This window comes from Mus musculus, chromosome X (genome assembly GCF_000001635.26).
Source record: "Mus musculus strain C57BL/6J chromosome X, GRCm38.p6 C57BL/6J".
In the NCBI taxonomy this organism is placed as follows: domain Eukaryota; kingdom Metazoa; phylum Chordata; class Mammalia; order Rodentia; family Muridae; genus Mus; species Mus musculus.
Window position 1 is genome coordinate 23,260,587 of NC_000086.7, and position 18,909 is coordinate 23,279,495.

The window sequence follows — 18,909 nt, forward strand, 5'->3', positions numbered from 1 at the left end:
ATTTATGTCCATCAAGGACTCTACTGTTCTCTAATTCATAAATCTCCACAAAGGTCAGTAAGGTCAATGTCCATCCAAAATAGTTCCAAATCTCTGTGTCTTGTGTTCCTTTTTTTTTTCTGCCCCTTCCTTTCATGTTAGCTATTAACTCTTACACCTATGAATGGGATTACATTCAGTAGTTTCCATCCCTACTCCTGTACCTACTCTTGTCAATGAGAACTGAGTTATCTAATAAACATGATATTTAGGACTATGACAATGATAACTGTAGGAGAGATAAGAAACTAGATTATTTAGAATAGGAAACCTGTGATTTTTACTTTGGCTTATACAATAGAGATCAAAAGAAATTAGAGAGTCAATGTTGGCGAACATGATATTCTCTAGGGAGGATGGAGAAGTGAGAGGAAATGATGTAAAAATTGTGTGTGTGTGTGTGTGTGTGTGTGTATGTGTGTGTGTGTGTGTGTTTGGGCATGAATGAAATTTAAAAAAATAAATTTAAAAAAGAATGTGACATACTACCAAGACACTCTTTACACAAATAAAAGAGAAACTGAACTGTAGCAATTATTTTAAACCCAAGAAAACATGATTTTCTTTAAATCAAGATTTTTACAGTGGTAGGGTTTTATTTGTTTTTCTAAGTAATAGATTCTATTTCTGAGAAATTTTATGTAAACAAGGGATGAGCTGACAACAGAAAATCCCCATGTACCTTCTCTTGCCATCCCACCATTAACAGCCTTCACAATTTCTGATATCCTGCACCCTAAAACAACAACACCCAAACCCAGAAGGTTTTGTATCTGTACAAATCCTGCCAAAAGAGCAGTCAAGATTACCTGTAACACCACAGAACTGTGGCTGTTGCTGGTAAAGATGCGTGTACTTCCTGCCTTGCAAGACTGCAAATGGGAAGAGAGGCCCATTTCACTTCCAAGGCACAGTTTCAAGTGCTGGTCTTCCTCTTCCACAAGTGATCTGAAATATTTTAAATCAAAAGACAGGGAAAAATTAAAATGTATATAATTCACAATAGTGAAATATTTAGAAAATTGTCAGCTGCTGCTGAAAGTCTAACTATGGAATATGCTGAGGATTCTTTTCCTGTATTCTAATCTCATAGCAATCCACAGCATAGAAGAAATACACATACGTTCAAAGGACAGAAATCGTAGAGAAGAACTGAGAAATCATCTAAAAGAGTTTTAAGCTGCAGCCTCAAGCAACTTTTAGGGTGACAGTGTTTGATTTATGTATTCTACTATTTGGATAGCAATATCATCAAATTATGTACTTCATGGTTAGGTTTAATTTCACGTACCCAAATTTAGGAAGAAAATTTTGCAAATGAAGTATATTCTCTATCGAGTACTTGCTAAGAATTTTACACCCATGAGCTCTTTTACTTTAATACAACCCAATATAAAATATCCTATTATTAGCCCCTTCTTTTCCTTTCTTTTCTTTTCTTTTCTTTTCTTTTTTCTTCTCTCTTCTCTCTTTTTCTTTTCTCATTTATTGTGCATGAATATCCACCTTCATGTAGGTCTGTGCACCCACAAGGGTGCCTAGTGCCCTCAGAGGTCAGAAGGATTCGGATTCCCTAGAACTGGAATTCTACATGGTTGTGAGGTACCATGTGGGAGCTAGGAACTGAATTTGGGTCCTCTGAGAGAAGAACTGCTGAACTATCTCTATAGTTCCTATCTCCTTTGTTCTTAAGGAAAGCAAAGGAAGTGTTAAAAATAATTTACCCAGGTTATTCAAGTAATTGAGTCAAGATTTTGATTTAAATCTAGCATTATTCCAATTCCTATCAACCCACACTAATAAAAGTTTTTAAAAAATCACCCTCAATATATTACTGCAGTACTTCATGTTGCTGCTATTAGTAATGGTTCTAGTCAACTCTAACAAAAATAAAATTCCACGCATAAAATAAAAACTTTTGCTCTCTTTTCTCAATTTGAGACTGATTATAGAAATAACTATATTGTACTAACATTTCCATTTTTCAAAGAAATGGATAACATAAGTGTAAGGCTGTTTAATATTATCTATCTATCTATCTATCTATCTATCTATCTATCTATCTATCTATCTCCCATAGAAAGGATTGCAGAATGTACATTTACTTAATTACCAAAAATATAGTGAAATCTTTGATAGTTAAAGGGATTTCCCACATCTATACTAAAAATGACTACCCTGAAATGACCTGTCATTATTTCTTACAAGAGGCCGTTTATATCATTACCTCTAGATAGCTAACATCGTTTCTAGATCATGTACCTAAGAACAAGGAGTCCTTGGCTCTGAATTGGTTTGGTTTGTATATTCATGATAGACACTGCTAAGTAGATATTAGAAAAAGAAAAAAATGTCAACATGAATTTTCTACTTATCTATATAACTTCCAGAATCTTAAATTATTTGATTTCTTAATTGGACCATCCATTATCAAAGATTTTACCCCTTTCCTGTAATATCTATAACCTGAGCTGCTCAGTTTTAATTAGAAAGACTGTAATACTGTAGTTACTTTATACACAAAGATGTTGCATTTTGAATACTGACACCGATCTAGTGCTTTTAAATCCTGTAATAATTAGCAGAAATTCTTGCCTTAAGGGTCACATTAACTCTTCTTAATGACATTAGAGCCATAATATAATGAAAATGAATTAATCATACATAACTATGTTTTATTCATCTCTCATTGATATTTAATAGAGAATAGTTCAAATAAGATTTTGACAAGCATAAAAGAAAATGAACACAGCCTTCCATTAAAGTTTCAGAAATAGCTTTAAAAAGAATGATATGCTATCTATCTATCTATCTATCTATCTATCTATCTATCTATCTATCTATCTATCTACATACACACACATATATATATATGTAACTTACATAGCATACAAAATACTCATATACATGTTTGTAGACAGGCACTGGAATTTATAGAATCAATTGGAAAAGTCACAAATAGATAGATGGTGAGGCATGTCTCTACACAAAAAAAATCTGTCCATCTAAAAGTATTTTAATAGCAAATTCAAGCAGACTGTGCTATTAATTTCTATATTCCCTACACACAGCCTGGCATGAGAGGCTTAATTTATGTCCTGCAACTGAATATGGAATCTCATTTCGGTGAATCACTCCAAAGACATTTCTTTATCACTCAGTGTTTAAATGACCATCAATTACCGCTTTGCAACAAGGATAGGGGTAAAGCTGGAGCTGCTCTGTCCTTATGACATATCCTAGAAGTTGTTACTTTCAATAAACTATAGATAACAACTTGTTTGTTTGTCAGTCGTCCCTTGCTCTCAAAATTGAGAAGGCTTCTATGAAAATAGAACCCTATCATGGCAACGGGAGATAACTAGCTTTCTAATTAATTACTTCAAAAGCTGAAGAAGGTCTCATACTTGACTTCTGGAATACTGAGGAGACTGACTCTTTACCATTCAAGACACTCCTTATTATTTCTGCACCAGTAACAGTACACGTCATGTCAAACTTCTTAGGAAACCGAGTTTATTGACTGCAAGGAAGAGCATTGATCTTCAACACTGAAAGGAAGTAATATCTCCCTCTTTTTGTAAAGCCCAGGCAACAATTATATCATGTTCTATTAAGGGATTGTTTATCAGATGAAATTTTTTGTCTTAAAATTTTTTTCAAGTCATTTAGTTAAAAAAATATGCATGCCAATGGTTCTCAAAAGGTAGAGGAAAGGACAGAATTTTGCTTCCAACTCCTGCCCTTTGCCATGCACATATTCTTTGACAATGGCTGTGGACATTTTTCACTGTAGCAACTGAGGGAGGGGTAGGCAATTACTGTCATCTCCTGAGATGCTGCTGGAGAATACTAGAGCACACAGGACAGTTCTATATGTCAAAGATGTTCTCCAGCAAAATATGTCAACGTTGCTAAGGTTGCGAAATCCTGCTATAGAGGGGTTGACTTCCACATGAAGTGTTTTAGTAATTTCATGTTTTAAATATTTCCCAACCCTTGGCTTGACTCCAAAAAGTAATGTTAGCAGTACAAAAACACAGCAGGGATTATTAATTACCACCACATCTTCTAAGCCATCTAACAGAATACTTCATCTCTCCTCAGTCCTAACATTTTGAAAACTCAAGTGTTTACAACAGATCAGTAGATAATAGTGCTGAGGTTTATAAAATAATTATATAGAAAAGAGGTTTTTTTTTTATATTTCATGTAAGAATAACAATTTCTTAATTCTACTTAAAACAATTGTTAACTGGATTTATTTATATATAATAAGTTACAACCTTACAAATCATGAACAAACTGTGATTACATAAATACTCAAAGGTTATTTAGAGGAGACAATGTCTTTATTAGCTTTTCTAAAACTTAAATCTTTCTGCTACATCCGTGTCTACATATGGTTGCCAAACTAATCCTCTACAATGAACACATTTTATTTTCAAAACAAACAACCAATGAACACAAAACCAATCTTTCATAAAATGTGCATGAACCAGCCAATGGTGTTTACTCAAGAAAATAATCAGTGTTTTTTGGAGAGAATTAATTTAGAGGTAGAGGCCTCTCAATTCATTTTACTAAAACAAATGCAAACATGAAAAAAACTGAACACACAGTAGTGTATTTACTTACACTGTTGTTTGAAGGAAAAAAAAAGTCTAAGCAATTGTTTTTTGTTAACAAGGCAATGCTAACATTGTAATCATAATCTCAAAATTTCCGTATTTCACAAAAACCTCAAGGAAAACAAATGTAAGTGAATACAAGTGCACAATTCATATAGACAGATGTACAAATACTTGACAAATCAAAATGTTCAATTTCTTTACTATCCATGAGTATGCAAATCAACACAAAGTTTCTATCTGTAAACCTATAAATTATCAAAGCATAGAACACAAGACATACTTTCAAAATTACTAGTGCAGACATGCATGAAATCCCTGGAGTCTACGTGGAGCTGTTCATCCAAATGGATACTTGACAAAAAGACTTCTAAAAATTACTAGACCAGTCTTTTTTCTTTCTTTCTTTTATGATAATGAAGGATTGTGCATTGCATCTATATCCTAGGAGACTGTCACAAAAGGAGTGCTCTGTGAATCTTGTTAAAACATTTGCAATACAGAACAGTGATAGGTAAGTTCATTTGTTCAAGGTTCTAGGAAGAACTGAATAGTCTTATAAATTACTATGCCAATCACATTGGTTGGTATGCTTAATGGGAGGGCACATCTAATTTGCATTGAGTCCAAATTCACAAGCTTCCACTAAATAGTCCTAGATCTCTACATCCAAAAGCCTAAGTTTATTAAAAGCAGCTATTGTGTTGGAAATCGAGGTAAGTTATAAAATGCACATTTCATTTTCTTGGCTTTTATCACCTCAATCTACAAATACACCTTAAATGCAAAAGCCAGGGAAGGTGACATTTCACTGTCAAGGAAAAGGGGAACAGTTTAGTACTTTTTGAAATTATTATCATGAGAATACATTAAAACCTCATGACTTTCCTTGGGAGGGAAGTTTTGTATGCCAACTTATTCATTGGTAGATTAACTTTTAGCTTTATATCAAATAAAGAACAGCACAGTGATTTTGCAAGGAAATAGTCTGTCTTAAACATTCTTGCGTTACTTACATGAATCAGAATAAATTCTAAAGTATACGAACAGCTTTATTGCTTCTCTCCATTCAGTTACTAGTTAAGTTCACAAAATTTCACTTTTGGCTTGCTATAATTTCCTCATACATATTCAATCTAACTTATACTGTAATAACACAGCTTCACTACAACAAAACACAAGTCTCTCTTAAGTTACCATTTAAAGTATAAGACAAATATTTTCAAGTTCCAAGATTAATAATATTATCGTAACCAAATGTTCCTGCCAGTGGGTGCGCACAGAGGAACAGCAACACTAAGAAGACAACACACGCGACAGCCGTAGAGGGATTGGCAGTAACATAAAGCAGGCCAGTTAATCAAGTCAATGACTCATCCTTTCCACAACTCAGCCCCCAGGAAAAGAAAAGTCAGATTTCAAACTCACAGTTTTAAAAGGAATTCAAGAAAGGGGTTTTCTTCAAAGAAGTACTCTCCCTCCATTTGTTTGCCTGCTCTGAAGTAGAGAAGTGTGTGCTAGCAGCAGCATTTGCTAAATGAAACATTTCTTGTGATAAAGTTGCATGGCAGGTGGAGGAAAAATTTTGCCACCTGTTCTCATAGTCATTTGAATTTGAGTGCTAAATCTGTCAAGGTATTTCCTTCCACCCTTGAGAAATGAATCAAAAACTTAAGATGATGGAAGCAATTTCCCATTAGTTTTCAGATAGATTCAAAGTATGAATTGAATGTTAAAGATATTAATAGATGTTTTTCTTCTCTTCCATCCATCCCAAACAAAAACTGAATGATAAATCAGACATATTTGCATATTCATACTCATTCATTTTATCTCTCTCCACTATGAAAAATTAGGGAACTACAAAATAAAAATCAGGAACAAAATTTCCAACTTCTGAAGTTAACATTTATAAAAGAAATCAGTCTATATAACAATAAAAATCTATTTTAAATCAGTTGTTTTAAAAATATGAAAAGTATTGAAGTATCAGTTTACCAACAAAATTCACAGCATTATTACATGAGGAAATTACAAATACCATGATGGCCTGTATTTGTAAGACATAAATTAAGTACTGGTTTAAAAAAAATAGACAACAAATCCCCTTAATAAAATTAGAGTTGAAAAGAATCAGAAAAACAAAGTTTTGGGGGAGTTATCTGTAATTTTATAACATATATGTTAAGTCTATTATCATTGATCTGAAATGGCTATAGTATTAGCAACATTTATCATAAACAATATTTTTATTTTTATCAATAGCTGCTGTTTTCAATATTCTATTTCTGCTGTGATAATACAAACATCCAGAAAAAGAAAAATAACCAAGGTGATAAGAATATGTCAAAATGGCATTTCCAAGTGCAAAAACTAGTATGCACATTTCTCAAATGCTCATATCTACCATATTCAAAATAGAATTACATTAATAAGTAGCTGATGTTCATAATAACATAGGAATAAGATCATTCACTCAGCACCTGCTGTGTACTAGGCACTATGCCAGGCACATTCTCATATGGTACTTAATCCTCATGACAATCCTACTTTCAAGACTGGGAACTGAAGCCCGGGGAGTTTAATGCCTCACATACATATCATAACTATGAATCCAAACCCATGTCTAAACCTAGAGCCAACATTGTTTCCATTACATGAGGGCTAAAAGTTAAAAATAGCAGCAAGTGGAGACTGTACAATGATTCACTTTGAAAAGCTTATTTTATAAATACTAGGAAATACCATAAAAATATATTCTGTTGGAAGCAAGTAATTTTCTGATTTAATTAATTGCATCCCAAATCCCCTGCTTTGAGTATGGAAAAGGATGATGCTGAGGCAAAAATTAACAGGTACAAGGTTCAGATGGTTCAGTGTGATGACTTCTAATTATCTATGATATAGGACAACTATAGTTGACAATAATTAGCTGAAGACTTAAAAGTAGCTATTAGTAAAGATTTTTAATATTCTCTAAACAAAAAATATCAAATGTCTAGGGTTAGATAGATATACCAATTTCATTGTTCTGATTATTATACATTATATGTGTGTATAGAGATATCACAGTGGATCTTATGAATATGTGTGATTACTAACATGCCATTTACAAAATTAAAAATAAAATCTATTTTTAGTGATGCAAGCCTAGTTGGGATGCTGAAACAGGAGGACCTCTTGAGCCTATGTGTTTGAGAGTAGCCTGGGCAACACATCAAGACCTTGTCCCCACATCATGAAAACTGATAATAAATAGGACTAAAGATAGCTTAGTAGTAAAGAGTATTTCTTGCTCTTCCAGAAAACCTGAGTTTGATTCCCAGCATCCACATGGGGAAGTTCAAAACACACACACACACACACACACACACACACACACACACACACACACAGAAAGAGAGAGAGAGAGAGGTACTAACACGTGAATAAGAAAATAAGATAAATCTTTTTTAAAAATTAGTAAATATTTAAAAAATAAAAGTACTCCTTTTTATCACTCTACTTTCATAAAAAACAAAAACACAACAACACCAAAGGTAAAATTATGTACTAACATGGGAAGAAGGGGTAGTACTTCTTTGGCCATAATTCAGATTAAATTTAGGAAGGATTTTACATTACTGTTACCAGCATTTAAAAGAACAGATTTTAAATTCCAATGCTGACTATCATGATCACAAAAATAGCACTATGACACAGATGAGGGAATTGGGCTAGACAAATGGAATGACAAATGATACTCCATTAGATAACTGTAACAGGATGAAAGTTAATTATCCGAACCAAAAAGCATTTGCACTGAATATTTCAATCCTGTCCTTGAACAACTCTAAAATTAATGATTTTGCTTTCACCCTGCCATATTTTAAGACTCTGTTCTGCTCTCCTCATTTAATACACTGATACTAATTAAATTACATCAAGTTTCACATACCTTGATGAAAATTTATTCTATTTAAGAAGCTTGGTTTAGATATAATAATAATAATAACTATTATTATTATTCACATTTTTAAATAATATTTTGGTAGCAAACAGAGAGCATATAGGTCAGTAGTGGGTGAATAGATGGAAGAAAAGATGGATGGATGAACTGTAGATTATAAAGAACAAATAGAATCCACTATATATTTGGAAGTAGAAATAAAACAGTAAGTGAAGAAATAAATTAATGAATGTTCATTCCATTCCTGGCATATAGAAAATATCTCATCCAAAGAGTCCTTTGCCTTTAGACAGCTACAAAATATGACAGATTGCACATGGAGGTTGTGGTAGTTTGAATAAGAATGGCCCCCATAAACTCATATATTTGAATGCTTGTGGAGTGGCATTAGAAGTTATGGCAATGTTGGGGTAATACGGTCTTGCTGAAAAAAAGTATGTCCTCAGGGTGAGCTTTGAGGTTTCAAATGTCCAAGCCAGGCCAAGTGTATCTCTCTTCCTGCTGTCTATGGATTTGGTTGTAGAACTCTCAGCTACCTCTCCAGAACCATGTCTGTCTGTCTGTATGCCACCATGCTTCCTGCCATGATGACAACAGACTAAACCTCTGAACCTATAAGTCATCCCTAGTTATATTTAACTCCATTAAAAGAGTTCTTGTGGTCTGGATATCTCTTCACAGCAATAGAAACACTAACAGCGGGGGACTTCAATATGTAGAAGTCAGTTGAAAGAAATAGCAAATACTCTAATTACTATTAGTTAAGTAGAGGACACCGAATCTGTCCTCTAGTAACACACAAACCTTTTGGCAGAATGTTCTAACCTCCAGCCATTAATCAATCAGACCTGGCTATCGAGAAGCCTCAGTATACCTGCAGCATTGACTTTGGCTTCCCTCCTTTCAATCCTCAATAAAGAAATTGGATTATACTCTCCAGCTCCTTCAATATCAAGCCAACTTGCTTTAACCCCCCCCCCCCTTTTTTTCCTTAAAGAGGATTGTTCACCTCTAGTGGCATATTTTAATAAGATATCCATACTATGAACAAACTGGGTTCTAAATGCCTAGAATTCTACTTTACTAAGTATCCAAACATTGAAGTTAGACAAATTTAATATTTATTTAGAAGGCAGATCCCATAAACCAAAGGCAAATTAGCAACTACAGAGACAAATCTACTGGGAAAAAGAGAAGCATTAGGCCAGTGGGGGTGGGGGGGGAGTGAACAGTTCAACCACTTCCTAGATTTTCCAGTTATATTCAACTTATGTTTATTATTTTATTATTTATGTATATCAGTGTTTTGCCTCCATGCTGTAAAGTAGTAATAAAATATCACCTTAATTTGAGATAATGGAACAGAATCCTTCTTTCTTTCCTTTCTATACAGAACATTAAACAGTGTCTCACATGCAAATTATAACTTATGACAATCAGAGTAGGTGAGAAGCACATAGAAAGAAATGAGTCATCAGGGAAGCGAGAATACTAATGAGGTGTTACAAGTTTGCCCACTGGTTAGAAAATGGTACCTACCAACCTTTACTATATGCTCACGAGCCATTCTTTAAAAGTAACAGTTTTAAATCTTCAAAATGTGATCTTTTCACATGTCTGCAATATCCTATGTAAAAGTGAATTTGACTACTTATGTCTTGATGGTCCTTAATGACAGAAACCTAGCCAATCAGAACAAATTTCAGGAATCTCATATATATCCTGTTATCCATCCAAACGAGCCATAGATGAAATATTTCAGATTCTAAAAGGCAACTGCCATCACCAGAACATTTTTGCCACCCTCATACACTGTATTTATGATGACTAATTTCATATGCATTATGTTTTAGCATTTTCATAAATACTGATCTTATATCTCAGAAAACTATCTCCTTGTTCAAAGGTATTTGGTTATGTACTATAGACTAAACAAAAAGAAAAAATTAGACCTACATTTTTGGCTCCCAGATAACTGGGGCTAGCCTGCCTTAACTAACTGAATACCCCAATTAATTCACAATAGATTCTTGATTAGAGAATATAAAACTTATAAATTAGCAGCTGTCTTGATTTAGGTTACTTTTATCAGTCACTGCTATGCCTTTTGTCTACCTTCAGTTAACTAGTATGGAAAAACAATCTTATTTAAGCATATTTAGGAAGTAATTCACTTAATTTATAATCTCCAGTATTTCTGGCTGGTCTTTCACATCACATGTTCAGGGAAATGAGAGAAAGGAGGTGGTAGAAGATGAGTTAACTATGAAAGAGGTATGAAGAAGTCTTATGAAAACTCAGTAATTTTTAAAATATATACATGAGTGTTTTGTCTCCCTATATATCTATATGTCACAGACATGTCTAATGGCTATAGAGGCCAGAAGTAGACATTAGAGATGATTGTGGGCCACAATGCGGGTGCTACTAATTAAACCTTGACCTTCTGGACGAGGAGTCAGCGTGTCCTAGCCAATGAATCACACTCCAAATTCTGAAAACCTACTGGTTTTTAAATATGTATAATGATGTTTATATATTTATTTATGTTTAAAAAGGCATATTCAGAAGTACACTTCAGGAGTAGATAATGTTCCCAGATGGCATGGGGGGGGGGGCGGTGTTAAATAAAAATCTCATTGCCAAAAACAGTTTTCTACCCTTTGAATTATTATTGGTTACAGAGACACCAGAAGACCCCTAAATCAACACAGGGTATTTCGTCTTTTCTGCCCTGTAGAACGACTACTGCTAAAGATACTGCATACTTCGGCTATGGGGCATACAAAAATCAATTTCAAACTAACTAGGAAACTTCTTTTTTGCTGGCTAGCTTTTATAGTGCCATAAGGTACTATTGAGGTTGACGGGTAGATAGGGGGATATCAGTGGCCCTACTTAATGCTGGAATGCACAAACTACAATACCGACTGCTAGGACATATGTACCCATTGGTGACGTGGTAGCATGACTATTATAGGATAACCAATTTTTCTCTTGATTGAATTTGAGACATCTATTCCACAAGAGGGATTTCATGCCTGGTACTATAAACTTGGTGACAAGTTCATGGCTATAGAAAGCATAGATCCTACAAGGCAACTTACTACTGTTGTTTTAAACAGTGCTATTGTCAAACTTTTTGTTTTGTTTTGTTTTGTTTTGTTTTTTCGAGACAGGGTTTCTCTGTATATCCCTGGCTGTCCAGGAACTCACTCTGTAGACCAGGCTGACCTCGAACTCAGAAATCCACCTGCTTCTGCCTCCCGAGTGCTGGGATTAAAGGCGTGAGCCACCACACCTGGCGGTCAAACTATTTTTTTTTTAAATGTATTTATGTTTAGACTCATCATACAGATTTGCCTTGATCTCAGCTTTGGTCAGAGAAGCTTTTTATCACAGTAGGCAGTTGTTAATGCAGAGATTTATTACAGGCCACCCATCAATCTCTCAACCCAAGGCGCAGGGAACATTATACGAGAGAGGATAGAAAGCCAAGGGATAGGGTTGAGTGTTTTGAAATGCTTTCATCTGTACATGACATGTTTGCTGCACCCACTATTGTTACCTTCCTAAGATCAAGCTAAGTAAAAACATCTAGGCAGGATAGGGGATGGGCTAGCAAGGCTTCACCCATAGTTGAGGAGCTACTGGCAGTTGATACCTGCTAGAGGAGGGACAGTCACTTTTCTTTGAATGTGTAACTAGATAGGTTTTCCATATTCCCGTGGAGGATCCTACACCAACATGCGTATAGATAGTATTAATTGGGTTATAAAAATATCTATCAATTAAAAAAAGAAGACAGGAAGTTGAGAGGAAGATGTGTTGAGAATAGGCCATAGGATATCGGAGGGGATCAGTGAGGGGTGATGGGTTCTTCAGATCAAGACACATTATGTACATAATATGAAGTTTTGTAAGAATGAAAATATTCAAAAAAGAAAATCATGGAATTTCAATGTGCTATCTGCTAAGCCTCTATAATTACTACAAAGCTCGTCTGGGTATAAAATTCATAACATAAGGAAATGTGGTTGATTTCTGAGCATAATTTTTTTTCTCTTAAGCATTATTTAGATTCATTTTGTCTTGTGGTCAGACACTCTTTTTACTAGACCTCACATATAAAATACATTAATTAAGTGTATATAAACTATTTTAAAAATTATAAATCTTCCTGAAGTTTTTTCCCTGTTAAGACAAAAGACATGTAATAGATAAAATATCCTTTAAAGTTAAGAGTACTTGAAATCTTAAAATGACTAAAACTTTATTTTCTTTATCAAATTACAAGCTGATATACTCTATGGCAAATATATTTTGGTCCCTGGCTAATTGTTTGTAGTGAGAATACTGTCAGTCTTTTCTCAGCACCATGGGCTTTATGAGCAATGATGCACAGAATCTGGGTTTTAGGGTAGTTTCTTTCCTAGACAAGAAAGCTATAACTTAACATCTAACAAGAAAATGAAGTGCTACTACCTATTTCCAATTAAATTGATCAATACTATGATGTGAAGAGGAACTAACTATACAGGGTTATAGTCCAAAAAGCAACTTTCTCTAAGGTCATACGTCCAGCATTTATGGGGCATTTCTTATATGCTAGACACTACCTTAAGAAATAAGAATATAAACATCAGGCAGAGTAGTTTCTTGTTAAGTCACCATAGTCAGAAAAGCAATTACTAAGTGATTAAATTAAATAGAATTTAGTAGATGCTTACCATCATCTACCAGTGAATTTCATGTATCATTCATGTAAACCAGCACCCACATTTAGTAGAAATTTGTTCCCTGATCCCTAAGGGCTTCCTTCCTTCCTCCTTCCCTCCTTCCCTCCCTCCCTCCCTCCCTCCCTCCCTCCCTCCCTCCCTCCCTCTTTCCTTCCTTCCTTCCTTCCTTCCTTCCTTCCTTCCTTCCTTCCTTCCTTCAAGAAGCATGTACTGGTGTTTTAACTACATGTATGTCTATGCTCCACTTGTGCAGAGGTCAGAAGAGGGTATAAGAAGTCCTTGAACTGGAGCTAGAGAAGGCTGTGAGCTACCATTTAAGTACTAGACATCTAACCCAGGTCCTCTGGAAGAGGTACAAATGATCTTCATTCATGAGTCATTTTTCCAGCCCTATGGGTATCCCTTCATATTTAACATATAATGATCAATTTTAAAATGATATTTCTCTATATTTGGCTATATCCAAAGCTAGATTGATAAGTAAATAATATTAACTACTAAAAAAAGGTAACCTGATATTTTAATTATATCAAACAAAGCCAAAGTTTATAATGATGTGACAGTATAACACATTTCCAAGGCTGCATTATCTAGCTGCATCTATTAAAATACTCTGACAGCATACCTGCAGAAAATATGAGCCAGATCTCCAGTCTACTTAAAAGGAAACTTTGGTTACAATTCCACAAATATCTTTACAATCTTTTAGAAATGATTATGCATACACACACTTGTAAAGAGCTGTGCTCAAAGATCATGAATTGGATAATCTGTTTATAACTTAGAATATACATATATTCTCCAAACTTCTATTTCAATTATCTTGAATTTCCACTCAAATAAGGTACAGCAACTTAATTGGGACCACATTTCACCCCAGCACAAGAGAAAATGAGTGAACTTATCTATGAAGAGCGATCTAGTTGAGGCTTTGTTGTGAACTGGCCTTTAACATTAACTGTAACACTTTTGAAACCAGAAACAAAAGAAAAGGTGAAGCTAGTTGACTTTGCAATGGTTGTTAAACATAATTTTAGATTTTTTTAAACCACCTACAGTGAGAAACATGAATGTGAAAGGAACAAAGGAAGGGAAGGAAGGGAGAGCATGGGCCGAAGAATAACATGCACACGCTGGCCTGAACTTGATACCCTAACTTATCATTTTCCTAATGTTTCAATTTCAAAAACATATACCTAATAATATAGTATTCAAAAATTTAAAGCTAATATGTGGCTTATGACGTGGCTCACTAGGTAAAGGTGTATGGCCTCAGTCCTGACAACCTGAATTTGAAGCATGGCATCCACATGTCGGAAGGTATCTTACGTTTTGCTCGATTGCTGTAAAGAACCATCATGACCATGGAAATTTCTAAGAAGAAAACACTACATTGGAGGCATGCTGATAGTTTTAGCGGGTTAGTTCATTATCATCATGGCAGCTAACAAATAGGCATGGCACTGGAGCAGTACCTGGGAGCTTTACATCCTGACCTGAAGGAAGTTGGCAAAAAGAAAGAGAGCCTGGTATGGGCTTTTGAAACCTCTAGTGATATGGCTCCTTCACCAAGGCCACTAACCTTAATCATTCACAAACAGTTGTACTAATTAAGAACTCATCACTCAAATCTATGAGCCCATGGGGGCCATCCTCATTCAAACCATGCTAAAAGAAGAGAACCAACTCCTGCAAGTTGTCCTTTAATCTACACACACAGCATGATATATGTACATACATGCACCATAAGTATATTGAATAAAAAGAAAGACAAAATACTATCAAGCCTCTGTAGCTTACTAGTAAGAAGATTATGTCTAGAGAGCTGGGTAACCAGATCTGAGTTAAAACCTACCCTAAATTGGACTCCAAGTTTAGAAATAGTGCTTTTCAGGCCTTCGTAACTTGAAGAATCAGATTTAAAACTCAGTAGTAGAAACACAAACAGTACTCACCTGCTGCTATGACTTTACTGAATAATTGGTAATTAAGGAACACTCAAATTCCAATACGCTCTCATTTTCCTACCAGAAACCTTGCACTGAAGGGCATAAGAAAGGTTATCAATCACATAATTATATGCCATGGTGTGATAATTCTAAAATACATTAAAATTTTAATTGCCTTGAATTTTATTGATTCTTAACCCACAGTATGTGTGTGTTTCTAACTGAAGCATGTGAAGCTTGCTTAAAAGGTTCTCGGAAACCTGTGTCTATTTCACTTTGCAGAGACGTGTGAGAATCTTCTCATTCTTTGAACAAACAATTGCTGGGAGAGGGCAGAAAGAAATATGGAACAATTTAGGTTTTCAATGAAATATGATGCAGTTGTATCAACCAACTTGCACCATGCACTTACCTGAGTAATTTCCAAACAGCACTATTAACAATGGAATATGTATCAAAAGATGGCCTAGTCGGCCATCAATGGAAAGAGAGGCCCATTGGTCAGGCAAACTTTATATGCCCCAGTACAGGGGAACGCCAGGGCCAAAAAATGGGAATGGGTGGGTAGGGAAGTGGGGGGGGGGGTGTGGGGGACTTTTGGGATAGCATTGGAAATGTAATTGAGGAAAATACGTAATAAAAAAATATTATTCAAAAAAAAGAAAAAAAAAACAGTTACAAAAAAAATAAGAAAAGAAAATGGGTTTCATTATTTCATCCAAAAGATAGCATTAGTTCTTACTTAATTTTCAAAGAGCCTTAACGTGTGGAAATCTTGTTCCCATAGTCTTTGTTTTATGAAATCCAATAACTAATACAAATTTAATGGCTAGCATTTTAGTTCACATTTTATCATCATTTAATGTGATTATGTCTCCTTACAAAATTGATGTCGTCAATATCTATTTACAAGAATTGGAACACAAAATTGTTCTTCTATAGTACTCTAATGATGCTTTCAACAAAAACCCAGGTAATAAGGTTTTCAATGGACAATTCTACTTTTAATAAGATTTTAATTAAATTTTGTTGCAAGAGTTTTAGAGCTGCCTATCTAACATTTAAATTACTACAATTTGCAAGAAGAAAATTATTGACCCAGAAATTAATATAGCTTAGTTGTAAGAATTCAAAGTTTATAATATCAGTTTGGTTCATTGGAAAAGATTTTTTCCATTTCTTATGAAAGTCGTGGACGACTTTGTTGATCTAGATGCATGAGAGCATAATTATTCACATCCCAGAATCTTGTGAGCATGGTAAAGGCAAATGCATGTGGTGCACATGTCCAAGGCAAAAGTAACTAAGATTATGGACGTTGATATGTCAAAATGTTTTATATTATTCAGGTGGCCGAATCTAGTCACATAACTCCTTATATGAAGAAATAGAGTGGGTCAGAGAGCAATTTAAAAAAAAAAAAAGGATTCAGCTTGTTGGCTTTGAAGATGGAAGAGAGTCAAAAGTCAAGGAATGAAGTTACCCTCCAGAAGCTAAGATTCTCCTTCAGCTATAGCCAGCTAGACAATGGGGACCTTAATCCTACCCTCACAGAGAACTTCATTTAATCACTGACAGGAAATGAGCAGGAAACAGATTTCCCCTAGAGCCTCTGCCCTGCTGAAACTTGAATTTTTGCCTGCTGAGTCCAGTATCAAACTTATGATCTACTAAACTGTAAAATAATACATTTGTGAAGCTTTAGGCTACCAGTCCACATTAACTCAATACTAAAGCAATAGAAAGCTAAGAAATGGGGCATTTAAATTTGTATTGAGTGCAAGTATATAGGGTATTATTGTCCTCAAGAAAATATTAAACAAACTGACTAGAAAGGTGTCCTTGACAGTGCTAAAAAGAACATACCAGCTATAGCACTGTCCATGGTATCCAGTTTCCACAGGGAACCAAAGTAGAATACTGCATTAAGAATTCCACAGGCCAAGTGTGGTGGTCCATGCCTGGGAGGCAGAATTCTGTGAGTTCCAGACTAGTCTGTTCTACACAGCAAGTTACAGGCTAACCAGGGCCATATTGTGAGACCCTGTCTCAAAAACAACAAAATCCACACAAAAATTATTCCAGAAAAGAAATTATACTCATATCAGGAGACAGTAGATGAGAACAGCAAGTGAACAAAGTTAACCCAATATTTCTGAACAACTTTTCCAGCTGACAATATGCAGATGAGTCTCTTTTTCTATACCACTACTCACTACAAAAAAACCCAAAAAACAAAAAACAAAACAAAACAAAAACCTCAGCTACCAGACTGCCTATCTCTAATTAAAATATGAAATAAAAATTAGCAAAAGTTTTTTTTGGGGGGTTATAGTTCAGTGATATAGACCTTGCCTAGCATCCACAAAACCGGGGTCCCATACCAAGCACCACACATGACATTAAACTTAATTTAGAAGACACAAACATCTACACAAATGAAAAAGGTATTAGAGGTAGCAAAGGCTTTGAAATCAGGTAACCCTGGGTTTAAATTATGGCATCACTTATCATACTGAACAAGCTAATTAATTTACCTGAAACTCTGTGTCTGTGATTGTAAGAATGGGAGAGTACATTTATGTATGCAGTTTCATAGAAGGTGCTTAACAGTTTCATAGTAGCCCTCAGTAAATAATATTAACCATGCCAAACAAGGACATTAAAAAATAGGATACATTCTCATATGAAATTTAGAGTATGATATGCATGGTAAACTTTTAAGCTCTTATTATTTTCTTATTGCAGGATTTGATTTCACTTCTCCACTGAACCCCATTTTAAGATGTGCTCTGAAACAAGGTGTGCATGCTCTCACTTTAGCAAGCCATAAATGTGAACAGCTGAGTAAAAACAACAGATCCCTTTATCATAGTTAGTGATGTCAGTAAAAAAAATTTACTGTAATTGAAAATGATATTATGTCACTTTAACCCAGAATTCCATTAAATAGTTTAGAGAGAATGATTGCTGCTTGGAAAGCTAGGTAAGTACCATTATGTGATAAAAAGCATCTGACCAATAAGTTATTTCCTGTCTAACGTAAGAGTGGCCCTCCATTTTGTTGTTTAGAGAGTTACCATCAGGATTAAGTACAAATTATTTTGAATACTATGCAGTATACGTTTTAAAATCTGGCACCTATCTCCAATTTGTGCCTCATTAGGCTTAAGATCCATTTTTCTTCTGTAATGTTTTCATTGTCTTTGAATCAGTTATCAAAATTGAAAGTGTTTAATACCTATCTTGCTTTAGAATTTTCATAGAAGGAAAACAGGATTAAAAACAGAATGGAAGATGGAGAATAGTTACTGACTGACTGTAAGCACTGCATTTGCCTAACACTCAGCCATTACACTTGGCATGCAATATCGAGCACTGCTGAATGTTACTGATTTAGAATATGGCAGTTCCTGATTTACAATAGTCTCACACACACACACACACACACACACACTTACTTTTTTATTTGCTATAAAATATGCATTCAGAAGCAAACCTTTTCTTATATTATCACAAGACTGTGTCACTCTAGGTCACAGTCACACATTATGATGATAAACATAAACTACCACCTTACAGTATGCTGTGATGGTAGTCAG

General features: G+C 34.7%; 1 protein-coding gene across 17 annotated transcripts in view; it reads right to left on the reverse strand.

The window, feature by feature from the left end:
* Positions 1 to 18,909, reverse strand: part of Klhl13 (kelch-like 13) — a 145,891-nt gene that overhangs the window by 41,316 nt on the left and 85,666 nt on the right. For 16 of the 17 annotated variants that reach the window (NM_026167.4, NM_001290476.2, NM_001381896.1 and 13 more), the window contains one exon: positions 849 to 987. In NM_026167.4, the coding sequence (NP_080443.1) occupies positions 849 to 987 (139 nt within the window). Of the gene's footprint in view, positions 1 to 848; positions 988 to 6,098; positions 6,217 to 18,909 lie in introns of those variants that run through there. The other variant, NM_001310466.1, reaches the window with a different exon arrangement.